This window comes from Geotrypetes seraphini, chromosome 2, assembly GCF_902459505.1.
Source record: "Geotrypetes seraphini chromosome 2, aGeoSer1.1, whole genome shotgun sequence".
In the NCBI taxonomy this organism is placed as follows: domain Eukaryota; kingdom Metazoa; phylum Chordata; class Amphibia; order Gymnophiona; family Dermophiidae; genus Geotrypetes; species Geotrypetes seraphini.
In genome coordinates, this window is record NC_047085.1 from 248,459,199 (window position 1) to 248,487,105 (window position 27,907).

The 27,907-nt window shown below is 42.2% G+C and overlaps 1 protein-coding gene across 3 annotated transcripts in view; it reads left to right on the plus strand.

The window, feature by feature from the left end:
* Positions 1-851: 851 nt before the first annotated feature.
* Positions 852-27,907, plus strand: part of LOC117353647 (serpin B4-like) — an 86,670-nt gene continuing 59,614 nt past the window's right edge. The window contains exons 1-3 of one of the 3 annotated variants that reach the window (XM_033929825.1): positions 852-917; positions 9,972-10,161; positions 20,100-20,204. In XM_033929825.1, the coding sequence (XP_033785716.1) occupies positions 9,994-10,161; positions 20,100-20,204 (273 nt within the window). In that variant the 5' untranslated portion in view covers positions 852-917; positions 9,972-9,993. Of the gene's footprint in view, positions 918-3,262; positions 3,401-9,971; positions 10,162-20,099; positions 20,205-27,907 lie in introns of those variants that run through there. The other 2 variants (XM_033929826.1, XM_033929824.1) reach the window with 2 other exon arrangements.

Genomic DNA, 27,907 nt, shown 5'->3' on the forward strand with positions numbered 1-27,907 from the left:
TCATCAAGGGTTCTTCAATCTTTACGGGACAATAGATTAGTAATCCCACACTCCTCAAAAACAAAATGGGAGAGAACTAGAAATTCAGCATTCTTTGCAATAGCTCCAGCCTTGTGGAACTCTTTACCATCTAGTTTACGTCTGAAATCATCATATTCTCACTTTTGAAAACATGTCTTTAAACGTGCTTTTTGTTAACTTTATAAACTAGTAGAGAATACATCTATGCAGTGATAGACCATGAATGGTTTTATGTTTTCTGTATGAAAGCAGTGTACTATCCTATTTTAATGACGTTCCTTTTTTTGTTTTAATTTTTATGTGATATATTTTATTATAAACTGCCTTGAATTGTGCTGTAAATAAGATGGAATATCAAGTTTAATAAACGATAATACATCTGAGATTTTTATTATTCAGTTTGATTAATGTGTTTTGGCTGTTTATTGCACACATTGTTGATTTTATTTCCTGTTAAAGGCTGTGGCAGGAAACTGGGTTATTCACACCCCAAGTAATAATTTTGTTTTCAAATTTAACAAGCAAGATTGGGTTGTTAAATGGGAATTAATTTTATTGACAATTACAAGGAAAAATGCATTTCAAATGAATTTCACATCTCAGACTTCTTGAGTCATCAATTGGATTGGTCCATCATAAATGGGTCATAAATCTTTAGTTTTTAAATGGGGTGCAGCATTGGAGAGGCAGTTTTTACAAAAGATTTTGCACCATTCCAGAAGTTACAATAGAAGCATCTTTAATATGGGTCAGTCTGTTATTAAGCAACTTAGGAAGAAACATGGCAGAGTTCCAATGGGAGGGGAACAAGCAAAACTTTATAACTCAGTGGAAAGAGCAAGTAGAGAAAGATTGAAGAGACAATTTGCTGCTTCCCTGTGTGAAGACAAGGTACTGTAAGTATTATACATAAAATTAAAAATTCTGTTCACAATACTTACTGATATGATATGAGATCTTTATTGCCAGAAAGAGAAAGACAGTTTAAATGAACAGAAAAATAAGATGGAAAGTGAAGAGAAATTGAGCTGCTGTGAAAAGGTTTACTTGAAAATAATCCAAAAGGAAGGACGAAAACCCCATGGATAAAGTAACCAAAGAAAGAGTGGGGAAGGGACTGAACACATCAACTTAAGGAACAAATGTAATTTTATTGTAAGTGAAAATAACTTAGAATCAAAACATATATGTAAAACCAAGCCTTATGAAAAGTCCATTGATCTAATGGACCCAACACGGTCTGTATTTCGGCTTCTGCAGAAAAGTCTTCCTCAGGGGTCAGCCTGTGGTTTAAGGAGCATATATAGAAATAAGAACAACATATACAAGCTATGTAAAGCAATAAAACATATGCATCAATGAAACAATCATAGCCAATGTAAAGATTAAAAAAATACCATACATGTCCTGTTGGAAGTGAGATCAGCAGAGTACAGTATAAGGAAGAAGATGATCCCTTGTTACATTTAAAAGTTTATTGTGGGTTCTCTGAGAAAGCCGGTCTGGCGAAACACGTCAGGACCCGATACTGCTTGCTTTTGACGATCATTTCAGCAACCTCAGCTAAGTACCCAATAAAGGGATTTGAGAAAGTTTACAGTTTTCAACGAAACAAGCAGTAATGATTTACTGACATGGTATCTCTAAAGACTGTTTGCTGTGCAATGATAGACTAAGGAAGCTGCATTTAGGGGCTTGGCCCTATTTGTGGTCTATCTACCTGACAACGGTTCTGAGCACATCTCAGTCATCAAGAGATTAGTGAAAGTGCAGGGGTGCCTATTGGTAATTTTATTGGCTGCAGTAGGAGATTGTGGCTTGTATGAGTATGTGAGGAGTGAGCTAAAACAAAAACAGAAACTGCAGTGATGGTGTACAGGACGCCAAGCCTTTAATAAACAATCATAAAGAATGAGAACATAAAACAGTTTGTTTCCAAAAGGACTGATAAGACTGGACTCGACGCGGTCCGTGTTTCGAAGAAACACTCCTTCCTCAGGGTCCTAATGTAAGTGAATTGAAATTGGTATGAGCAAATGTATGTCAAAGTAACAATGGTGACAGCAAAAAAAGTAGTGATGCTATATGTGTTTGAAAGATATAATAGTGTGAAGCATTCATATGCTAAGTGTGAAGCAAGCCTTAACAGCTGAGTGGCAGGAGGCCGCTTTGGAGCTTCCCCTGCCACTCAGATATTTGGGCTTCCTCAAACTGGCTCTGCGCATGTGTCAAAGTCACTCTCAGAGCGGCTGATCGGACTGAATTATGGCGAACCTCCATGCAAATTATTTGCATGCAAACTTGTTGGAATTTGTTGTTCCAGAATCGGCCAAAAAAATCAACCAACCGCAACTCACATGGTCTTAACGACCATGTTTTGTGCATCTAGTGACTATGCTATCTTTCCTTCCTGATTCCTTTTCCAGTGCCTCCCTCAACACTTCTTCCCCTCTCTTTGGTAGACAAAAGGCAGGAAACTTGTCTGACCTACACTATTGTTCTCCTCTGCTCCCTGCTATTAGCCCATTGCTCAGACATTCCTTGGTCAGCCAATAGGCTGCAGGGAAGACAGGACCAATAGCTTAGGAGACATCAGCTTTAAGTCCTTCTTTCCCCTACAGCTGGCTAACCTAATTTACTGGTCCTGCTTCCTTTGCCGTCTATTGGTTAACTAAGGAATGTCTGTCCAATGGGCTGCAGGGGGAAGCAGGAACAGTAGCTATAGAGAACTGACTGCAGCCATTCATGGAGCAGAGTGGGACCAGGCAAGAACTCGATAAGCTTGCGACTGTCTCGTGCTCCACTGTCTCTGACACTTGGAGTTCAGCTCAGGAGTCAGTGGAGGGAAGGGCAGGATCGCTGAAAGCGCCTGCCATACTGCGCTGGATGGCAGGATTTTTAAAAAGGTACGGGGGTATTCGCTCCATAAGATGCACCCTTATTTCCACCCACTTTTTGGGGGAAGAAAAAGTACGTCTTATAGAGCAAAAAATACGGTATACTATAGTTTAGAATGGCAGAGGCTTTCACCCATGAAAATTACAAGTATCTTAACATTTTCATTTCATATTTCAAATCCTGAGCTATAAATTATGGAAATAGGATTCCATCATCACTAATTATGGTGCGTCACAAATCTCTGGTCTTGTTAGAGTGGGTGTGGTAACTGAGGTACAATTGTTGCCAAAAGATATTTCATCATTATGAAAGCTGCAGGCATCTTTCACACCGGCTAGTTAATAGTCAAGCAATTTGAGATGAAATATGAAAGAGTTCCAATGGGAGTGCAACAAGACAAGCTTTATATCTCAGTGCAGAGGACAGAGCAGATAGAGAAATACTGAAGAGACAGTTTGCTGCTTTCATCTGTGAAGACAAGGTACTGTAAGCACATTATGAGACTTTTATTGCAAGAAAATTTAAAGAAAGACAAGTGGAAGGAGATGAAAGGAAAGTTGGGAGAAACCTCTGGGTAGCTGTGATTGATGGCTCTTGATTCTGCAGCCTTATCTGAAGCAGGTTCCAGCTCAGCAACAAATTCAGAACAGTAGGTTAGGCTGCTGGCAAATGGAAAGAGTAAGCAAACAGAAAAATATACCAGTAGATAGATACAAAAGGGCAATTGTCATATTATCCCCCAGAGCTACAAGCTAATTTTCAGAGGAAAACTCTTTGCAGAATATCTCTATGAAAGTATGTCTGGCATATCTACTATAGGAGATCTTTTGGAAGCCTTGTGAGACATCTATATGTGTACCTGTATATTGTGGCACTTATATATATAGATTGTCTATACAGTGTAAATGGTAGTGTGCTTTCAGAAAACTGATATTCAGACATGTATATGCCCCAGGATGCACAATTCAAAGGGAGCATGTTTTGGGGAGATCCAAAAATACAAAGGGAATAGGTGTATACAGTATATTTTTTAAAAAATATCATCTTTGGTTTTCACACATCCTCTGAGGCACCCATAGATTTCAGCAAAGTGCTCATTTCAGCCTGGGCATAACTGAGTGATTCAGTGGTCAATTGTGCTTATATAGCCTTTAAATGCAAATTCTTGTCTTGGGGATCTGCCCCTTAACTACTACTAACCATTTCTATAGCACTACTAGATGTACACAGCACTGTACACAGTATATGCGGGCACTTTTCCCTAATGGGTTCACAATCTAAGTTTTTATGGATGGGGCAATGGAGGGCTATATGACTTGCCCTGGGTCACAAGGAGCTGCAGTGGGCAATGAACCCAGTTCACACTAATGTTTAACAAAGATGGAAAGTGAGATTAAATGGGCACACTCCAAACTTGCAGTAAAAGCCCACTTATCAATGCTTAAGTATACTGGTGGAGGTGAAAAAGGATCTCAGAAACCTGCTTGATGGTTAAGACTGACAAGATTCCACATTTCATTCACTGATCCTGAAAAACCTCTTCCTCCTTTTTTAATTTTTTTTTTTTTTTTCTAAAACCTGTTATTCCATTTTCTCTAAATCTTTATCCATAAGTGATGCAGGCAGCATAAAGCAAAATTGAACACAGTCTGCCGCAATAACCAGTAGGGCTACTCCTCCACTCTGTACAATTGTCTGGAATACAGCTCTCATACATACCGTGTTTCCCTGAAAATAAGCTCTGCTCCTGAAAATAAGCCCTAGTTGTCGGCAGCAGCAGCAGCACTTCCTCCCCCCCAGCCCATCTCTTCTTCCCATCTGAACCGCGAGACCAAAATAAATACCTTATAACAATCTGGCAGAGTCGGCAGCAATCTAGACAGGCTGCTTCTCTGAGGACAAGTTTCAATTTCAGCACGCATTAGGTTTCAAAGAATCAATATATTCGTCATAATACCGGAAGTTCGTGTGTTTGTGGGCATTTTTTTCACCCATAACACTCTTGTCTCCTGAGGTAGGCCAGTTGAGGCCGAAACATGTACATGTTGAATCATTGGGTTTGAACTGTTCCATTATTTGATGAATAAAGGACTTTTATGTAACAAATAGTGTTCACCAATTTTATTAGGACATATCCACTCTTTGCCCTGCGATTTTGAGTTTGGTTCTCCTGTGTTTATCTCAAGTTGAGATGTAAAATATGAGGTCTATTTTCTCCACTTTTATGTTGTTACATTTGGTGAGACTTTACTGTCTTACAAGAAACAGTTTGACTGGATTTTCAAGTTATACTGTTTCTCTCCTTGAGGGTTGGAACTGTTAAGTCTCAACCTGAAAATCTTCATTCATACCTAGATGCCCTTTTTTATTTTTTTTAATGCACAGTGGGTGTGGATAAAGAATCTTGCAGGATTTCAAAATTCACCTCAAGTAATGTCATATGATCTTGGCTTGAGGACTTTTAGGCCCTGATTCTGCAAAGTGCGTCTAAAGTTAGGCGCAGTTTGGCTGTCCAAGATATGCAAATGAATCAAAGGATGCCCATATCGAAGCCTCGCCCATACTCTGCCCATTCCACACCCACGTCTATTCCGTTAGGCATGAGTTTTCCCAGTGGGCGTCCATGAAATTGTGAATGCGCCTACAAAGTGACATCCACATCCTTTGGAAGTCCATGTGCCAATTATCACTCATTAAGACCCTTAAATGGCTCATTAACCACTTAGTTTGTATGCCTAAGGCTCGCTCAGCATTAGGCAGGATTTAGGCGCTCTTTATAGAATCAGGGCCTCGGAGTCCATGATGAAGAGTGATATGAAAATCTAAATAAAAATAGAAAACTTAATGGGTAAACATGCATTTACCCTTTAAAAACTTTTGAGTGTTTCTCCCTCAGTGTCAAGTAAAATTAAATATATTATAGCCTCACACATACAAAAGAGAAAATTGGTATTTTTATTCCATGATGATTAATATGTAAACATATAACAAAACAACAAAAATATGGATGGCAACCAAGTGACAAGAAATTTGTAACACACAGATAAAAAACGTGAACCAAATAAAACCATATAAATCACTGCAGCAGCAGAAGCTTAGCCTGTTTTTGGCAAATGCTCTGTAAGATGTTTATCAAGCTGAAGAGAGCAGTAGATGGGAGGAAACCCAAACTGCAATAGCTGGAAGCAAAAGTCTGTGAGAACTCAAGTGCTATGAATTGCAGTGCAACTAGTATCTAATTAAAACATGTCTCAACAACATGTAGTACTTTGAACAAGTCACTCATGATTTCTAGATCGTTGATGCCTCATCTATCACTATTGTTCAGTAAAAAGAGCTTTCAATGAGCTCTAAGAGGAGTGTGATTCATGCTTTCAGCCTTCCCTTAGATTTATATTGAGAAACAATTATATAACATCAGGCACCCAGAGAGCATCTATTAGGAGTCTTTTCTATAAGAACATAAGAACTGCCATCTCCGGATCAGACCTTCGGTCCATCAAGTCCGGCGATCCGCACACGCGGAGGCCCCGCCAGGTGTACACCTGGCGTAATTTATAGTCCACCATATCTTTATATGCCTCTCTTAAGGAGATATGCATCTAGTTTGCTCTTGAAGCCTAGGACGGTCGATTCCGCAATAATCTCCTCTGGGAGGGCATTCCAGGTGTCAACCACTCTCTGAGTGAAGCAGAACTTCCTGACATTAGTCCTGAACCTGTCCCCCCTTAGCTTCATTACATGTCCTCTAGTCCGTGTCAAATTGGATAGTGTAAATAATCTTCTCTGCTCTATTTTGTCGATTCCTTTCAGTATTTTGAAGGTCTCGATCATATCCCCACGCATTCTCCTTTTCTCAAGGGAGAACAATCCTAGTGTTAATACATAATCCCCCTCCCCCCCTTTTTTTTTTTTTTTTTGCTAAGCCACGGTCGAGATTTCAACCGTGGCCTGGAACGCTAAATGCTTTAACGATGCTCCAGCTCTCTTAGAACTCCTATGAGTGTTAGAGCATCATCCGGAGCATTTTTCCCTCTGGGCCTTGGTTGGGGAGGGTTGTTGTTTCTGTTGTTGCCTTTGTATTTTGAAGATCCTGGTAACTGTCGTCCTGGATAAAAGGATGATGGACAAGATTGTTTGATTTGGAATTCACAATTAAAACCAGCCTTTATCCTTTTTACAAGGCACTGGGGTGGGGGATAGGATATCCTGTTGTGGACCAGTTTAACTTGTTTGCCTTGTGACCCAGCACAGGTACACCTTTACCTGTTGCATGACTTTGTCACAGTATGTACCTATCATTGATTTTAAAACAAAACCAAAACTGTATTGTCTAGAAAGTTGACCTTTTTCAGTGAGTAATAATAATAATAATAACTTTATTCTTCTATACCGCCACAATCTTGCGACTTCTAGGCGGTTCAAGTTCAAGAGAGCTGGACATTCAGCGATTTACAATATGTAGAAGGAGTACAGAGTACAGAGACTTTAAGAAATCGAAATTACAAAATATACTGTTTCCTAAGAAAAAAAAGAGGAAATTACAATATACAGTTTGTTTAGAGCTTAAAAAAAAAACCAGCGAAAATTACAATATACAGTTTGTTTAGAGATTTAAAAAAAAACCCAGCAAAAATTACAATATATAGTTTGTTTAGAGATTCAGATGTATTAGAAGAAAGGTCCTGAAGTTACAAATGCTGCTCGATTAGGATTTCAGAGGGCATTTTGAAAAGAAACAGATATTTGGTGAGGTTCTGTTTAGGTAATATATCTGTCGAATAAGGTAGTTTTTATGAGTTTTCTAAAAGCATTGTAGGTCAGTTCAGCTTTATTAATGTAACTGTCTAGCCAATGTTGTTGTTTGTTTGTTGGTGCATGAAAGTTCTGTTCAGAAAGCTTTTGTCGTCAATTCTGAATCTGATTGAAAGATGGAATGCATTGTATGTCTCTTCTCCCTCAGTCCAAATCATAAAAATGTCATCAGTATGCCAATACTATTTAAAGGGTTTGGTCTGATATGTATTCAAAAAATGTCTCCTCCATTTCTTCCATGAAAAGGGTTACGTATTGTGGTGCCATTCTGGTGCCCATAGCAGTACTCATGATTTGCAGATAGATATGATTATTGAAGTGGAAATAGTCATGAGTTAGAGTGAATTTGATTAATTTTGTAATCATTTCTGGTGTGCAATGGTGGTCCGGGGTAGATGTTTCTAGGAGTTTATTATATGCAGCTGTGCCATCTGTATGGGGAATTTTGCTAAATAGCGATTCTACATCCAGTGTAACCAGAAGACCACCAGCTGGTAGATTCTTGATGTTTTTTAATTTGTTCAGGTAGCCTTCAAAAGCTAGTCAAAATATGTATTCAGTCCAATAAAAGAGGTGTCATTTTATCTTCTTTTTTTGTTTTTCTTTTCTTTCTATTCATTACCCTTAAGAATAGACTAACACAACTACTGCACTATTTTATTCACTAGGGATGAAACATCAAGTCATAGAAAGGAATCAGAGTGCCATGTGATAAAAAAGAAGTTGGAATGGGACTAGAGTCCTTCCTAGCAAACATACAGCTACAGTTTTGGAAGGGTCGAATTTTAGGCCTGTATTAGAAAGCCATTATGCAATACATTCAATTTATCTGAGACAGTGGCAAGTGAAGTGGCAGTAATAGCGCCATGGGTAGTTGCTAGTCTCCGATTCTCAGCCACTTCTTAGGCGACTGCTGAGACTGGCGTCCTATACAGAATTTCCCCCTTAATCTCTTGTGCTCCTCTGACCCTGCCAGGATTCTGTTGCAAGATCAGCCAGGTTTCCTGCCACTCTTGCTTCCAAATTCCCATTTTAGGTTCTCAGATTTTGGCCTCTCACTGATGTAACCTGGAGTACTGTCTTTTAAAACCAGCACTTCCCTGCAGAAATTCCACTGGTTTTATTTTACACATAGGAAGCAGTCACAATTTTCAAAGTAAACACTTTTTTTCCTGTTGGCAGCAATCTTCACCTTCTCTTGCACAGCCTATAGTACTGCCTTTATTGAAAGTCCACTCCAGGATTTCCAACAGTTCCTGTTCCTAAAGCAGTTTCTTTTCTTTGCCTAAGATAACTATTCCCAGCTGAATTCAGTGGGGTAATTAAGGCAGCTCTCACTCTCTCACTGCTGCAATGCACAGATAGGCTGCTGGTTTAGCATGTGCCAACAGTGGCTTAATTAAGCCTGGCAGCATGCAGGAGCTGTAAACACACAAGCTCTTATCTTTTCTTTTTTTCTCTTGACACAAAACAAAAAAGAAAGAAAACAACTCCTGCTAGTTTGGCTCTAAATACCTGTTATAAATTTCCATGCTAAACTTCAGCAGGAGCTTGCCTCCTTACATTGTTCCACAAGAAAAAGAAAACTTTCTGTATTGAGGTCCCCAGCCTCTACAGACCCCTGGTCAGCTTCCCTGCAGCAAAATCTAAAACCCAGGCAGAAAAACAATATGTAGGTGACTAGTCTGGTTTGGCTGACCGCACATATACAGCCAAAACACAATTGCATATAAAAAGAATTTTTATTTGTTATTGTTTGCCTCACACAAAATAGAATGAATTTGACTTACTTCAGCCAAACTGCTACAGGCACCAGTCTGTTTTCCCAAGGCCTACCTCCACCTATCACTAGGGAAAACTCTTTTTCCCTTGGGGGACCTCTCTAGAATAAACCCAGCCTGAGTATAAATACCTCTCTCCTGTGAGTCCCGCCCCTGTGACTCAACACTGAGCTCCATAGCCCAGTGCATTCTGGGATCTGTAGCTCCACATTTGATTAGCACCTCCAGCTGCCTGGGGATATAATATTTGCATAGGGGAGGGAAAGCTTCTTAATCTTTTATATATGCCTATAAAAGGGTTTTTCTATACATTACAATAATTCTATTTGCTATTTGATTACTTTCCTGATTGTTGCAAAATATTTAGAATGTTACTTTTGCAAAATACAATATCTAAACAGCTCTTTTTATATATATTATTTTCTCGCTCTCTCTTGTTTTTCTTTTCATTCCTAGGGTTTCCTAATTTGATTTCGTAATGGATTCCCTCGCTGCAGCAATTGCTTCATTCACTTCTGACTTTATCAAAGTGCTGAATAAAAATAAAAAGAATGACAATATCTTCTTCTGCTCTCCGAGTATCCTATCTGCATTTGGCATGGTGTTACTGGGAGCCAAGCGAAATACTGCACTCGAAATGGAAAAGGTATGGTAAATCTGAACTAAACACTAACATTAAACCCTGTACCTTTCCCTCTGTAAAGCAAGTGTATTGCCCTGGTACTTCTTTTTCAGAGGACCCAATGTACAGTGTAGGTAAACAGTCTCCACTTACTTCCTTTACCTTTGAGGCCATGTGGGGACTGGAAGGAGAGCCACTTCCAGAGTTCTGCATTTGTGGGCTCTCTTCATCATAATCTCTCACATCACTCACTCTTACAATTTCATTGTCTAAGAAGGGCCTGGCAGAACAAAAGCATAAATGTCTACTGATTGTGATTGGATGGGACTTGATATACTGCTTTTTCTGTGTGGTTACACAATCAAAGTGTTTTTTTATATTTCAGACAGGTATTTATTTTGTAACTGGTACAATAATATGTTAAGTGGCATGTCCAGGTGAGGCAGCTGATCTAACCAATAAACCACTCCTTCACAGGGCTCCACTGTATACCCCTTGTGGTAACAGGAGGAACATTCAGGGCATAGGCAGCGCAATGCTATTTTGTTTGTGGGGGCAATAAATCATAAGTGTAACCCACTAAATAGTGAAAAAAATATATACACAACATATTCAGGCTGTTATAAACTTGAGTACACGGATTTGCATCATGTCCCAAAATACAGGGTATTTCATGCTAGTAACTCATACACAGACATGGAAATGTCATCAAAATAATTTTTATTTAATTTATATTCAATTAAGCTTAAGGTTCAAATTAGAATTAAGATTACATTGAAAATTTTGTTCATTACTAATTCGGCAAAACATTCTGTATATGGGGGGCTGTCTCTTCCAAGGCTAAGTGGCCCATATGGAGAGAGAGGATTCTCCCCCGAACAAAAGCTGGTGCTTGCTTATGTACTCTCATAATGACCATTATTATATCACTCCAGTCTACCAATGGTCAGCCAGCTCATCACTAAATAAGGCTGAGCTTATTTAAATAATAGAATTCCTTTTAGTTCTTATAGATACCAGGCTTAAAGAAAAGTTTTACAAATTATATATTTGTTCACAGCAATTTCTGAATATGCATAAAACATTATAATATACCCAAAGAAAACTTCCTCTCCCCGTAGTCTTTAAAAGTTTAAATCAAAACAGTTCTCTGACCCTTTTGCTTGAAACACTGACAGCCTGGGGTTTTCTGTGCTTGAGCCCCCCCCCCTTAATGAGAATTCCTATACTGAGCCTGTCAAAGACTGGTATTTCCATGGTAATAGTGACCCTGGCTTTAACTGAACCATTTCCATAGTTGCCTCTGGAATTTTCAAAACCTAAAATTTTATAACAATTTATGTGCACATTTCATATGTAAAGACACACCCAAAATTCACACACATAATCAAACACATTCTGGGATCTCAAACATTCATACACAAGCAATACGTCATATCTTATCCCATATATCACAAACAAAAACATATATATCCCATATATCCCATATATCACAAACAAAAACATATATATCCCATATATCACAAACATATCTTATCCCTAGATCACAAACAAAAACAAGGGTACTCAATTTCAGGGGCACTGACTTTGCACGCATGGGAGATTTTGTCTACCAGACGCTGCAGGTTCAAGAAGTAACTGATAATGTGGAAGCTATGTGGACAACCTTGAAATCGATCCTTCATGAGGCAACTATCCGCTACATAAAATCGGTAACCAAACAACAAAGAAAAAGGAAACCCCAATGGTTCACAGATGAGGTATCATACCTCGTCAAGGAGAAGAAAAGAGCATTTCTATCATACAAACGCATGGGGGGAAAAGAAGCAAACGTTGAATACAGGCCAAAGTGTGCAGCGGTCAAAACAGCAGTCAGGGAGGCCAAACTTCGTATGGAAGAAACTCTAGCGAAGAACATCAAGAAAGGGGACAAATCCTTCTTCAGATACATTAGCGACAGGAAAAAGAACACAAACGGGATAGTACGCCTTAGAACGCCAGATGGGAATTATGTGGAAACTGACTCCGATAAAGCCAAACTACTGAATAATTACTTCTGTTCAGTCTTTACCTGCGAGGCACCAGGGCACGGGCCTCGGCTGGATGCAAAGCAAAGCATGGATGACCCATTTCAGAAGTTTGAATTCACACCAGCTGATGTTTACAAAGAACTGTCAAGACTCAAGGTGAACAAAGCCATGGGACCAGACAATCTGCACCCAAGAGTGCTCAGAGAGTTATGCGATGTTTTGGTGGAACCGTTAGCCATGCTCTTCAATCTCTCCCTAAGTACGGGGAGAGTCCCCCTGGACTGGAAAACTGCCAATGTTGTTCCTCTGCACAAAAAGGGTTGCAGAGCGGAGGCTGCAAATTACAGACCAGTAAGTCTCACATCAATAGTGTGTAAACTCATGGAAACTCTACTTAAAGGGAAATTAGACACGATATTGGATGAGAGGAATCTGAGGGATCCCTGTCAACATGGATTCACTAGGGGCAGGTCATGCCAATCCAATCTTATCAGCTTCTTTGACTGGGTGACAGGAAAGCTAGACTCGGGAGAGTCTCTGGACATAGTGTACTTGGATTTCAGTAAAGCGTTTGACAGTGTCCCACACCGTAGACTATTAAACAAGATGAAATCGATGGGGTTAGGTGAGAAACTAACGGCATGGGTCAATGATTGGCTGAGTGGAAGACTTCAGAGGGTAGTGGTCAATGGCACCCTCTCTAAGACATCGGAGGTGACTAGCGGAGTGCCGCAGGGCTCAGTCCTGGGACCATCCCTTTTTAACATATTCATAAGGGACTTGACCCGAGGGCTTCAGGGAAAAGTAGCGCTGTTTGCCGACGACGCCAAACTGTGCAATATAGTAGGTGAAAGCGATCTCACGGATGGTATGGCGCAGGATCTGATCAAGTTGGAAAACTGGTCCTCGACATGGCAGCTGGGCTTCAACGCAAAGAAGTGTAAGGTGATGCATCTCGGCAGCAGAAATCCATGCAGAACATACACCTTGAATGGAGAAACACTAGCTACGACCTCAGAAGAACGGGACTTGGGAGTAATCATCAGTGCAGACATGAAGGCTGCCAAACAAGTAGAGAAAGCCTCATCCAAGGCAAGGCGGATGATGGGATGTATCAATAGAAGCTTCGTCAGCCGTAAACCTGAAGTCATAATGCCACTGTACAGAACCATGGTGAGACCTCATCTGGAGTACTGTGTGCAATTCTGGAGGCCACATTACCGTAAAGATGTACTTCGAGCTGAGTCGGTCCAGCGAATGGCCACTAGGATGGTCTCCGGACTCAAGGGTCTCTCATACGAGGAAAGACTGGGCAAGTTGTAGCTCTACTCTCTAGAGGAGCGCAGGGAGAGGGGTGACATGATTGAGACATTTAAGTACGTCACAGGTCGTGTCGAGGTGGAAAACGACATATTCTTTCCTAAGGGACCTTCAGTCACAAGGGGGCACCCGCTCAAACTCAGAGGAGGGAGATTTGGTGGTGACACCAGGAAGTATTTCTTTACTGAAAGGGTGGTGGATCACTGGAACAAACTACCGGTACAGGTGATCAAGGCCACTAGCGTGCTCGACTTTAAGACTAAATGGGACATCCAGGTGGGATCTCTACATGGGTCGAGCAGCACTCTGACTTAATGGGGTGGGACAGTGGAGTGGGCAGACTTGATGGGCTATAGACCTTTTCTGCCGTCATCTTTCTATGTTTCTATGTTTCTATATAATGATTATTGTTAAGGTACATATAAACTATCTGTATTCAAAAATGTGAAACCCTATATCTTCCCTCAACTACCACCAGCCAGACTGATAGGTCTGGTATTAATTAAAGCCATGAAGTCAAGGCTGAAATGTTTTAGACAAAGAAACAAAGAATACTGAACAGAGAGAGAAAAAAAGATTAATAACTCTATAAATGCGTATACTCAATTTCCTTATGATCTTGCTTAATCCAGTAAATTACATAAAGAGAATCTTATACTTATCCTTACAATTAATCTCTAGGGCTCCTTTTACTAAGGTGCGTTAGGGCCTTAACGTGCAGAATAGCATGCACTAGACTATTCTAGAAGCGTACCGCACGGTAATTTTGTGTGTGCGCTAAAAACGCTAGTGCACCTTAGTAAAAGGAGCCCCTAGTATTTTTCTGACCTTGGCTGTAATCCATATTCAAATTTTTATATCTTTGTACCTAACTTTTCATAGGCTTCTAATTGGGCGTTGCCCTGTCTCTCACATGTGCATTACTAACTAGATTTACCCAGAATGATATGAAAAGTAGGTGTCTTTCATATATCCTAAACACTATCCATTCCAGCATGCCACAGCACCCCCCTGTCTGTGAGTTCCACTCTTCAGTCCACTCTTGAATATCGCATAAGGATACTCATGTGATAGTCACACTTAGGGCACTTGTGGTCTTACCTATGGCTCTCAGGGGGGTTTATTTGGGCATAGCCTATCTATGGATCAGTGTGAGTCTAAGCAAGTATATTCTCCTAATGCCAATTAGACAGAACTAACTGCACAAATGACCAAAAAAACATACTACCAAGGCCTCTAAAGGTGCTTAGAACATCTCTTACCCATGGTATGCTTGCTTTCTCAGGTGAGAAAGCAAGCAAATCCCATCCACTGTCCTAGATAAAACCCTTCACCAGTAATTTATGTGCTTTTGCTGGTCAAGTAAAACCATACAGGAAAACTTACCAGACTCGTGCCTAAAATGGGCAGGTGTGCAAACAGTATCTGTTCTATCTTCAAGGTACAATAGTCATAGGTCTAGTACCAGAAGAGCAGAACAGAGACTAAACTTGCATTTCTTTTAATTTATAGAGGTATTGGTGAAACACTAGTACTCTTGAGGTATAAAGGTCAAGAAAAAGCACAGAAGGTATAGCTAAGAGAAAAGATTAAGGGGTTCATAATAAAATAAAAAAAACGTCTAAAAAGTGGCCTAAATGGCTACTTGGACAATCAAAAAGCCTGATCATCCAAGTACCCATAATCAAAGCTGGTTTTAGATGTATCTAAAACCAGCTTAGGCCTCTCCCCTGCCTCTAGATGCACAGAGAGAAAAGAGGCGTTTTTAGAGGAGGGGAAAGGGTGGGTGGTGGGAGGGAGGAGGGCTGACCTAGACCTAGGCGTGCAGCATGTATAACCAAAACCTTATGCAGGTTGACTAGTCGGCACTTATATGTTTTGACTTAGACAAAGTCAATACAGGTCTAAGTGCCGAAAAAGGAACCGCTGAGCTGATCGTGGCTGCTGCGATCAGCTCAGCGGCCCCAGCAACCTGCCTACCCCATACAGCAATGATAGCGGCAGGAAAGATGCCTCATCTCCCCTAACTCAATGCAATCACTCCTCTACCCAAAATGCCACGACCCGCGGCAGGAGAGATGCCCTATCTCTCCTGCCGCGGGTTGTGGCAGTTCGGGTAGAGGAGTAATGGCATCGCGGTAGGGGAGATGAGGCATCTCTCCTGCCACGATACATCATCCCCCCGATAACATCGGGGCAAGAGGGAGTTCAAGCCCTCTTGCCCCGCGGCACCCCCGAACCCCTAATGAAGATCATGGCAAGAGGGAGTCCAAACCCTCTTACCCCACAGCACCCCCGACCTCCCCGACGACATCGGGGCAAGAGGGAACCGAAGCTCTCCTACCCCGCGATCTCTAATCCCCCCAAGTCCGATGGGGCCAGGAGGGAGCCCAAGCCCTCCTGGCCTCTCGACCGCCACCCCCTACAAGATCAGGCAGGAGGGAGCCCAACCACTCCTGCCCAGGTGGACCCCCTACCCCCCACCACCCACTACAATATGGGCAGGAGGGATCTCAGGCCTTCCTTCCCTCGACACATCCCCCAACAACCGCCCCCCTGAACCCCCGATCGGCCCCCCGCAAACCCGCAAACCCCCACCTACCCCACGACCCCCCCCACCCCCAATCCCACCCCCATACCTGTTAAATGTTGGCCGTCGGACAGGTGCCAAGCCCATCCGGCAGGCCAGCCGGCTCCGGAATGGGGCTGGATTGGCCCAGGAGGCTAAAACCCCACCCACAGGTGGGGCCTAAGGGCCTGGGTTAACCAGAATAGGCCCGGGAGTTTTAGGCCCCACCTGTGGGCAGGGTTTCAGCTGCCTGGGCCAATCCAGCCCCATTCCGGAGCCGGCTGGCCTGCCGAACGGGCGGGTTTGGCACCCGTCCGTCCGTCCAACATTTAACAGGTATGGGGGCTGGGATTGGGGGTGGGGGGAGTCGTGGGGTCGGCCAAGGGGTCTCGGGTCGATGGGGGGGCTATTGGGGGTTTGGGGGGCAGTCGTTGGGGGTGGTTGTGTCGAGGGCAGGAGAGCCTGGGATCCCTCCTGCCTGTATTGTAGTGGGGGATGGGGGTAGGGGGTCCACCTGGGCAGGAGGGGTTGGGCTCCCTCCTGCCCAATCTTGTAGGGGGTGGGAGTCGAGAGGCCAGGAGGGCTTGGTCTCCCTCTTGGCCCCATCGGACTCGGGGGGGATTACAGATCACGGGGCAGGAGGGCTTGGGCACCCTCTTGCCCCAGTCTTCAATGGGGGTTCAGGGGTGCCGCGGGGCTTGGACCGCGGGGCTTGGACTCCCTCTTGCCCAGATGTCGTCGGGGAGGTCAGGGGTGCCGCGGGGCAAGAGGGCTTGTACTCCCTCTTGCCCCAATGTCGTGGGGGGTGTGGATTTTGTAACCAGTGTTGTTTTTGACAGACACCGGTTACAGAATCCAGCTTTTAGGCAAAGGACTGACTTCTCCTTCGCCTAAAAGTCCTTGTGTTGGACGTTTGGGGCTTAGGTGTTTTTTTGGTTCATTATGGGGTATAAGTTTAGAAGTTTAAACAGCTGAACGTAGAGGCAGGCCATTATATTAAAAAAAACCTCCTTTTGGATGTTTTTTTTGATTATGGACATTTTCCCTGCTTCTGCTTTCAACGTTTAAGGCCTTAGGCCAAAAGGGGACTTAGACTTTTTTTTTTTATTATGCCTCTCCACACCTTAAGAGATGTAAGACATATCAAAATCCTAGATTTCCCTAAAATAAGAGAACCTCAATATTACTAAACTTAGAATATTACTAAACTTAGAATAGTAACCTAGAATTGAATGCAATAAGATGTAGAATAAATGCAAAGTGTAAACCCTAAGAAACCCAAATATATGCATAATATGTAAATTTAACTCATGTAGAGGTGATGCGAGCAATGAGTGCACACAGGGCATATTTTTTCTTTTCTGTGTGTGGTGCAAGAACCAATTTCTCAAAATAAAATTAAAGCATTAAAGAAACTAATGATTTGTCAGCAAATAAAGCAAATGAGAAGCATTGCCACATGTGTGACAGGCTTATAACCTGTTACAGGTGTCACAGTACATAGAATACAGTAAAGTAAATTCAAATTTAAAATACAGGATAAACAAAGAAGTCTTTTCAGAGGACAATTCATGAGACAATGATAAAGAAAATACAACAGCTAACAAGATGTCATAATGGGTCTTCTGGATTATGCAATAAAGCATAATTAAAGTTCAGAAGTATAATTCAAATAAAGTGACTTAAAGTAAAGAAATATATATAGTCTGTTATTTGTGCAAAATATTATGGGGTTCATAATAAAAAAAAACATCTAAAAAGTGTCCTAAATTGCTACTTGGACGATCAAAAAGCCTGATCGTCCAAGTACCCATAACCAAAGCTGGTTTTTAGACGTATCTAAAAACAGCTTAGGCCTTTCCCCTGCCTCTAAACGCACAGAGAGAAAAGAGGCGTTTTTAGAGGAGGGGAAAGGGCAGGCAGTGGGCGGGAGGTGGGCCGACCTAGACCTAGGCGTGCAGCAGGTATAATCAAAACTTTAGGCATAACCAAAACATTTGACAGGTTGCCTAGTCGGCACTTAGGCCTTTTTGAGTTGGATGAAGTCAAACCAGGTCTAAGTGCCGAAAAAGGGGCAGCTGAGCTGATGGCCGCTGGCGCGATCAGTTCAGCGGCCCGGCAACCTACCCACCGCAACCATCGCAGCAGGAGAGATGCCTCATCTCCCCTACCGCGATGCGATCACCCCTCTACCCGAACTGCCATGACCCGCGGCAGGAGAGATGCCCAATCTCTCCTGCCACGGGTTGTGGCAGTTCGGGTACAGGAGTGATCGCATCGCAGCAGGGGAGATGGCCAATCTCTCCTGCCGCGATACCTAACCCCCCCCCCCCCCCCGACAACATCGGGGCAAGAGGGAGCTCAAGTCCTCCTGCCCTGCGGCAGCCGCGGCACCCCCGACGATATCGGGGCAAGAGGGAGCTCAAGCCCTCTTGCTCCGGCAATCGTGCCCCCCCCAAGCTCTCCTGGCCCCGGTGACCCCCCAAACTGGATTGGGCCAGGAGGGAGCCCAAGCCCTCCTGGCACTGGCGACCCCCCTACCCCCACCCCCCACTAAAATATGGGCAGGAGGGATCCCAGGCCCTCCTGCCCTCGACACATCCGCCCACCCCCCTTCCCCGTACCTGTTAAGTCGGCCAGACGGATGGGTGCCAAGCCCGCCCGTCCGGCAGGCCAGCCGGGTCCAGAATGGGGATGGATTGGCCCAAGCGGCAGAAACCCCGCCCACAGGTGGGGCCTGAGGTGCTTGGGCCAATCAGAATAGGCCAGGGAGCCTTAGGCCCCTCCTGTGGGCGGGGCTTTAGGCACATGGGCCGGGTTGGGCACCACCTAAATAGTGTGGTACCTTACAGGGCACTGCTGTGAACTTCACAAAAAGGGTGCCATGGCTTCTCCTCCCTACAGCTCCCTAACAGGTCTTGGTGAGCCCCCCAAACCACCTCCAGAATCCCCTAGACCTACTTATCTACCACCCCAATAGCCCTTAAGGCTGCAGGAGCCACTTATATGCCAGTAAAAAAGGGTTTTGGGGGTGTATAGGGCAGTGCACATGTTTCAATATCAATGCAGTGATTACAGGGGCTTATGGGCATGGGTCCTCCTCTCTATGGGTTCCTAACCCACCCCCAAGACCACTTAAGCTGCCTCTGGGCTGGACGACTAGGCTTTCCTATGCCAGGTGGCCAGGTGATGAAGGTCTGGAGGCTGAAATTTAAAGTTATGAATAAAAGTTTTATGGGGGTGGGGGGGTTGGTAATCACTGGGGTAGTGTGTGGGGGTCTGTGTTATGTGTTTTCAGTGCTTATCTGGTGGTTTTTTGTGACTTAGACCATGTTTTACATGGTCTGTCACAACATCCAAGTTCTGTCTAGATTCTGTTGTTAAACTTTCAGTTATACATGCTATACGACTAAGTCTAAGCCGGCCCACGTCCCGCCCAACTCCCGCTCTCGATACGCCTCCTGAAACGTCCCGTTTAGCTTTGGACGTTGAGTGGCACTTTGAAGGCCTAGGTCATTTAGAAATACGTCCAAAACCCAGTTTTATTATCGGGGCTTGGACGTTTTTGAGAAATGCTCATCCAAGTGCCAACTTAGGCCGGTTTTTGGATGTTTTTCTTTCGATTATGAGCCCCATAAGCGTTTGGTGACTCAAATATTTGGTGAGGTTAAAATGGGGCAGGGCTAAGTCAGCACGGGATGGGTCTTGGTGGGACAAATTTAAATTCTTGGGGTGGTAACCACTCTGACATATTATGCAGGGTGAAATATCAATTTTTTAAAAAACTACTAAACAGCAGAGAAGGATCCTTCACTGTGTTGCTCTGGTACAGCTGCAGAGGACAAGCTTCATATATGGTCATACTGCAGTGTTGGACATCCCTTTTCTGTCTTTGTACAATCAGGATTTGGACATTTCAAGCACATGAACATCCATTTGGGTATTTTGAGATATCCATAAGCACTATAACTTATGTGGGTGCCGTTAAAATCAAAATAATTAAATATCATTGAAAAATATATTATCTTTGTTTTCAACTACAGGTGCTTCATCTTGGTGAAAGTAAAGGGATTGCAGATGCAGGAACTGAACATACATCTGAAGAAAATGTTTGCAAGCAAACCACCGTTCCTCCTCCATCTCTGCCGGTATTGTAATTACATCAAAACCTAAATATGAATCTAAGCTGTTTATCCCCCCCCCCCAAAATATGTAGAGGCACATAGTCCTGGAAGGTTTAAATAACACCACTTTTTATTTTACTTGCTTAGACATGGTCTAGTAAAGTGACATTTAGTTTGCCATATAAATAAAGGCTGCTGGTTGCCATGTATAACTGAGGAAAAATGGCATTTCAGGGTCAAACTTTCTAGAAATTATACGTTGCAAAATTTAAACTACTAGATGTTCAGTTCAACTTTATTTGATTTCCCTCCACTACGATGGGATGCTCACTCCGTCCAGCTTGCAGACCCACCTCTTTAAAATGGTGGGCCTTCCACTTCCCAGTGTACCCTAGGATGCACTGGGAGGGTCCTAGGGCCCTGACTGGGTCAGGCACCTAAGACCCCTCCCCCTAGTGGCTTTGGGAGGGGCCTTGGGCCCCTTCCCGGTGCACCCTGAGATACATTGGGAGGGGCCTAAGACTCTGATTGGCCCAGGAGACTATAATAATATGAAAAGAATAGTAAAATGGAAACTTAAAGATGTAACTGCAAAGATCAAAAAATATTGTATACATCAGGCAAAAATATCAATACAAAATCAAATCAAAAGGTCAAAAATATCATCCTGGAAGCTTAGACTAGATATATTCTAGCCTCCCGGCCCCCCGAACCCCTGGCACCCACCCAAACGGAGACTGGCAGCAGGGATGCCTACTCCCTCCTGCCACTGCCCCCTCCAAACCCCAGACACCTCCCAATTGGAAATTAGCAGGAAAGATGCCTACTTCTTCCTGCCGACGCCCCAACCTGAACCCCTGACACCTCCCCCAATCGGAGATTGGCAGGAAGGATGCTCACTTCCTCTTGCCACCAGACCCCCTGAACCTCCAATACCCCCAATCAGAGATTAGCAGGAGGGATGCCTACGCCCTCCTGCCACTGCACCCCCCAAAACCACCGACACACCCTAATCAGAGATTGGCAAGAGGGTTGCCCATTTCCTCCTGTTGCTGGACCCCATAAAATCCGACACCCCCCAATCAGAGATTGGCAGAAGGGATGCCCATTCCCTCCTGCTGTTGGCCCCCCAAACTGTTGACAGCCCCCAAACCCCAACACCCCACCATGACACCCCCACAACCACCCCTTTATCTTTCTGAAGTAAGGCTTTTCTGGTGCATCTGGGCTAATCGGAGTCTTAGGCCATGCCCTGAGGCCAATAAGGGCCTTAGGCCCCTCTCCCCTGTGCATCCCAGGATGCACTGGGAAGAGGAAGGCCCACAATTTTGAAGAGGTGGGCCGGCCGGCCAGAGGGAGTAGGCATCCCTCTGACCAGTTTCTATGAGAAAGAGATAATGGTTACTGCAGATGGGCCATTTGGCTTTTATCTGTCATCATGTTTCTATGAGAAAGGTACAGGGGGTGCAGGGTGTCGAGATATGCTTAGGGATGCTAGATTGGGATGCTGGGGTTAAGTAATGACCTCCCCCATACTCCCCTAGTAATCACTGACTCCCTCCCACCCACCCTCAAAATCTGAATGAAACAGTACATTCCTATCTCTAGAACAGCAGCACCTAGTATGGGAAAGCCTAGTAGAGCACCACACAGGTGTCTTAAGTAGCCTGGTGAGTGGGCTACTGAGCCATAGAGAGGAGGATCTAGGATCATAAGCCACTCTAACCACTACATTTATGGTGGAAAGTGTGAGCTCCCCTCCCCAAACAATCAAAATCCTACTTTACTGCCATATAGATACCAACTGCAGCCATAAGGGCTATAAAGGTGGGAGACAGGTGGGTATAGTAGGTTTTGGGGGAGTTTTTGGCGAGCTCACCATACATTATAATGTGGTTATGAAGAGATGTACATCTGGTACCCTTTATGTGAATTTACAGCAGTGCCCTCTAAGGTGCCCCACACTTCTATTGGCATGTCTGTGTGGCCAGTCCATTACAATTCTGGCCCCTCCCACGTCCATATGGTTTGGATTAGGATGTTTTGCAATTGGACTTTCTGTGGTTGAAAATGGTGAATAAAGTTGGACATACTATGACATCCCCAGGATCTTTATCAATAGGCTTTTATGACTTCAGAAGGAATGGCAAAGGCTCCTTTTCATACTTTGAAGAAAAATTCTTTGCAAAATAGACTGGCAAATAGCTTACAAAAATGAAGCCAATTTTAATTTAGGAATAATAGTAATAATAATTTATTTTTATATACCGCTATACCAGAAAAGGTTCAAAGCGGTTCACAACAAGGTAAAATACATACAATCAATAAAACTGAAATGACATAATAAAAACAATCAATTAAAATTGGAATAATAATAATAATAATTTTATTTCTTATATACTGCCAAAGCCATAGTAGTTCTAGGCGGTTTACAACGAAGAAGGGCTGGACAATCAGCGAAAATGGTACAATGTTACAATCAGAGAAAATTAGGTGGCAGAGAAAAAATGGTATAACAAAGAAAAAAAATGGTACAACAGAGAGAAAAAATGGTACAAACAGAAAGAAAGATGGGTACAATTAAGGCAATGAAATGGTACAGGGAAGAAGATCAAGACAATCTGCGTAAAGGACAAAGAGAGATAGAAGGGGCCAGGGTGAGCATAGGGTCTTAGGGTATGAATCGGGTGAAAAGATTAGTTTTTAGTAGCTTTCTGAAGTTTAAGTAGGATGAAGTGCGTGAGATGATGTGGGCCAGCCAGTTATTGTGATGACCTGCTTGGAAGGCAAGAGTTCTATTTAGATATCTTTTGTAACGGCAGGTCCTTAGGGTAGGGTAGCTAAACAGGTGGGTTCTACGTGTGAGTTTGGATGGGCGGTCTAGGATAAAATGGGGTACTAAGTAAAGGGGGGCCAAGCCAAGGATGGATTTGTAGCAGAAGCAGGCGAATTTGAATAGCACTCTTGCTTCTAGGGGTAGCCAGTGAAGTTTGTGGTAGTAGGGAGTTATGTGTTCCCATTTTTTTAGTCCGAAGATCAGTCGGATTGCCGTGTTTTGAATAATTCGCAATCTTTGTGTGGTTTTTTTGAAAGATCCCAGGTAGATGATGTTGCAGTAGTCGACTAGACTTAAGATGGAGGATTGCACAAGTAGGCGGAATGAGGGGGCGTCAAAGTATTTTCTGATGGATCTTAGCTTCCATAAGGTGGCGAAGCCTTTTTTGACCAGAGGGTCGGTGTGAGCTTCGAAGGTAAGGTTGCGGTCGAGAGTCACTCCGAGTTATTTTAAGGAGTTTGTTAAGGGAAAGACTTGGCCATTCAGGGAGATTGAGGTATCTTTGATTTTGTCGTTTGGGCTTGCCAGGAAGAACTTAGGAATACATCAGTTAAGAAACAAAAGTGAATTAAACAGTTGTAATACTAGGATATAGACATGTCAAACAGATGGGTCTTTAATGTTTTCCTAAAATCAAAATAAGAAGTAGCCTCTAATATAGGTTTTCCTAGCCATATATTCAGTTTGGTGGCCTGGAAGGAAAATATTTTGTCAAAAAACTTCTTATATTGGCAGGATTTTAAAGGGGGATAGTTAAATAGATTTATTCTACGTGTACTCTTGTTGAGATACTTCAAAGAGAAATGGGAAGCAAGATAGTCCCCAAAAAGCAAGTAACATCCCAAAAACTGCTTTGTAACAAATACAGGAAAACTCTGGACTCTACCGGCAACCAGTGAAGTTTTTGATAGAAGGGAGTAATATGCTCCCAATTTTTTAGTCCAAAAATAAGGTGAACAGCAGGGTTCTGGATCAGTCTAAGTTTTTTGAGTGTTTTTTTTATATGCACCAAGGTAAACAATATTACAGTAATCTAAAAAACTCAAAATGGATGACTGCACCAGTAAATGAAAAGAAGCTTCATCAAAGAACTTCTTAATGGTGCGGAGCTTCCAGAGAACTGAAATACATTTCTTAAACAATAGATCTGTATGTTTTTCCAAAGTCAGATGTTTATCCAGAGTTACACCCAGTATCTATGGATTGTTCAATATTAAATTCCAGCCCACTTACTTGGATTGTGGTTTCTTTTATCTTTTCGTTGGGCGTTGCTAAAAAGAATTTAGTTTTTTCAGTGTTTAATTTTAGTTTAAACATGGTCATCCAGAGCTTGATCTGATTTAAAATATTTGCCAAAGAATTAGTAAAATCAGATGACAGAGAGATTAACGGAATAACAATAGTGATGTCATCTGCGTAAATATAAAAGTTAAGCTTTAAACTTTGTAACAAATTGCCCAACGAAATAAGATAAATGTTAAACAGAGGGGGACAGAGGGGAGCCCTGTGGCACCCCACAAGAGTTATCCCAACAATAGGACAGATTGTCATCCTTAAACACCTGATAGGATCTTTTGCCAAGGAACCCCTAAAACCAATTTAAAACTTTTCCCGCAATGCCAATAGATTCCAAACAATCCAGTAGAATGGTATAATCCACCAAATCAAAGGCACAGCTCAGATCTAACTGCAGGATCATAGCACTTGTGCCTTGATTGAAAAGAGAGTGTAAGTGGTTTAACAAAGAGGCCATGATTGTTTCGGTACTAAAACCAGACCTGAAACCTGATTAGTTATTATGCAGGATACTAGACTTGTCTAGATAGATAGTCAATTCTGAATTAACCATCCCCTCCAATAGCTCAGTGACCAATGGAATATTAGCAATGGGTCTAAAATTTGATATATTATTTGATGATTCTTTAATATTTTTTTAAATTGGTGTTATCACAATTTGGCCCTGTTCCTCTGGGAACTTCCCTATGGATAGTTGAAAATTGATCCAAACTAAGAGTTTGTTTTTGAAGTTAATTGGGGCCGCTTTCATAACATTTGGAGGGCAGCTATCAAGTCTGCAGTATAATTTGATATATTTATTGTAGAATTTGTTGAAAATTTGCCAATCTATTATAGAAAAGTTAGTCCAGCTCATGTCTACTCTAGGGGCATCCGAGTCCTGAATCATAGCAAAACCCCCATGATGGTGAATAGGGTCAACTAAAGAATACCTTAATTTTTGTACTTTTGAATTTAAAAAATCAGCCAAATTATCTGCAGTCACAGTGGATTCTTCTGCGGGATCCGTAAGTGTCTGAATATCATAAAGGTCATTGACTAATTTTAAAAAACTACTACTATTAATAGATACATTACCAATTTTCTGGGCATAAAAATTTTTTCGTTTCTCCATAGTCAGATTTTTGTAGATTTTCAATTTTTGTCTCCCCCAAACCTCTTTATGCTCTAAAATTCCTGATTTTAACCATTATCTTTCTAATTTCCTTAATTCCCTTTTTATTATTAGAAGCTTTAAGTCAAACCAACCATCTATGTTTCTAGACCTCTTTCTTCTTACTTTCATAGGGGTCATTTTATTTAAAATATAAGTACTAGTTCTGATCGATGAATCCATAAATTGATCAAGTTCTTCATCTTGTTTGAAAATTATATCATAATGGGACCAAAATTCCATGGGATTAACCCTACCTCTACTAGCATGAAATTGTTTATTTCTTTTTTTAAAAATTTTTACTGGTAGCTTGTGTTGTCTTTGATTGCCACTCTAAATCAAAATTACAAAGTTTATGGTCAGACCATAGTGAATCCGTCCAGTTTGCCTGTTTCCAGCAAATTTTAGGTTTAATCAAATTCTTTGAAGAAAATGTTATCAGATCTAGTTGATGACCTTTCTGGTGAGTTATTAATGGGGATGATTTAAAATAATCTAGTGAGGATATAAAGGTCCAGAACTCTGTATTTTCTGGTATCCCCGCTTAATAGGTTATATGAACCAGCTAGGGAATTAGTTAACAAGAATTCGCTAGATTCCACTTTTTCGGAGGTATATAAAACAAAATAATAGTTAAGGCGTCCTCTAATGATTTAGCAGTTAGTGTAAAGGATAAAATTTCCAAATTTAACATAGATTTAGAATTTAAAACAGTACAACTTAAATTATCTTTAAAAATTATAGCCAATCCTCCACCCCTTCCTCATGCTATTGCTAACAATAAAATTTTAAAACTGGGGGAAGACAATCTTGAATAATAATATCATCATCTGATAATAACCAGGGGTCCTTTTATCAAGTCGCGCTAGCGGGGTTAGCGTGTCGGACATGTCATCACACGCTAACCCCCGCGGCCGGCTAAAAAACTAATGCCTGCTCAATTTAGGCGTTAGCAGCTAGCGCGGCAGGCGGTTTAATGCACGGTATTAACCGCATTAAACCCCTACCACGTATTGATAAAAGGACCCCCAAGTCTCCGTGAATAAAACAAAATCAGGATTATTTTCTCTCAACCAGTCATTAATTAACAGGGATTTATTTCTCAAAGATCTTATATTTAAGTAGGACCCACTTAGGTTTAGATAACAAGAAGGAACCATAGGGGTAAAATGAGAATAAGTTAGATTTTTTAAAGATCGTTGTGTTTTAATATAGGGTCTGTTTGGTCTACGAGATGTTGGTAAGACTGGAATTGAGAAAGGACCAGATTCTGAATAGTCACATAGAACCCGATATTGAGTCGTTGGAAGTCTGGTCTTAGGAACATGAGTTATCAAGTAATATACAGGGATAGGGACAGAATAAGACAAAATCGCTACCTTTCTAGAACTGATTAAATATAAAAAGAAGAGCAGTAACATCAAACGGTGGTTCAGCGAAGCCATTGTGAAGTTATACAATTGAGAATAAATGAATTAAAGCAAACTGTTGGTTTAAATGTATATGGCTTATCAAACTGTATCGCTAATTGTCCTGTGCATCAACTATAAATTAATAAACATGAATTATGAAATTCCCTGACCTGCGTTAGTCCTGTATGTCACTTCTTCAAGTCGCTTCACAAAGGCGCAAACTAAGGCGCACACGCCTTGGATGGCACGCCGTACAGCTGCACGCCGTTAGCGCAGTTCCTTTTGAATCCTAGCTGCTGATAGATGGTAATATCAGTCAGCTGATTGGGAGAGCGGTCACCCTCCTGCGCCCAGAAGTAGAAGAAGGCTCTAAGCAGAGCCGTTGTAGTGTAGCCGCTGATGAAAAAAGGCTCTCCTTTGACGATTCAAAAGTCCCCTAAAACGGGGCAGGCACTTGTGGATGTTCAGGAAAACTTAAGTAGCTTTTGGATTCACAAAAATTGGTAAATCACATATTTCCCCTTTCTCACCTTTTATATTATGTAGGTATTTAAACATCTCTATCATTTCTCCCCTCTCCTGCCTTTCCTCTAAAGTATACATATTGAGATCTTTAAGTCTATCCCCATACACCTTATGACGAAGACCACGTACCATTTTAGTAGCCTTCTTCGGGACCGACTCCATCCTTTTTATATCTTTTTGAAGGTGTGGCCTCCAGAATTGTACACAAAATACTAAATGAGGTCACACCAAAGTCTTATACAGGGGCATCAATGCCTCCTTTTTCCTACTTGCCATACCTCTCCCTATGCACCCTAGCATCCTTCTAGCTTTCACCGTCATCTTTTCAACCTGCTTGGCCACCCTAAGATCATCACATACAATCACACCCAAGTTCCACTCTTCTGTCATGTATATAAGTTCTTCACTCTCTAAACCTGTGTGTCGCAAGATTTTTAAGCTGCTGGCACACTAATCTCAGGGCTGTGGCTGGAGGGCACCCAGAAATGTATGGACGTCAATGTGA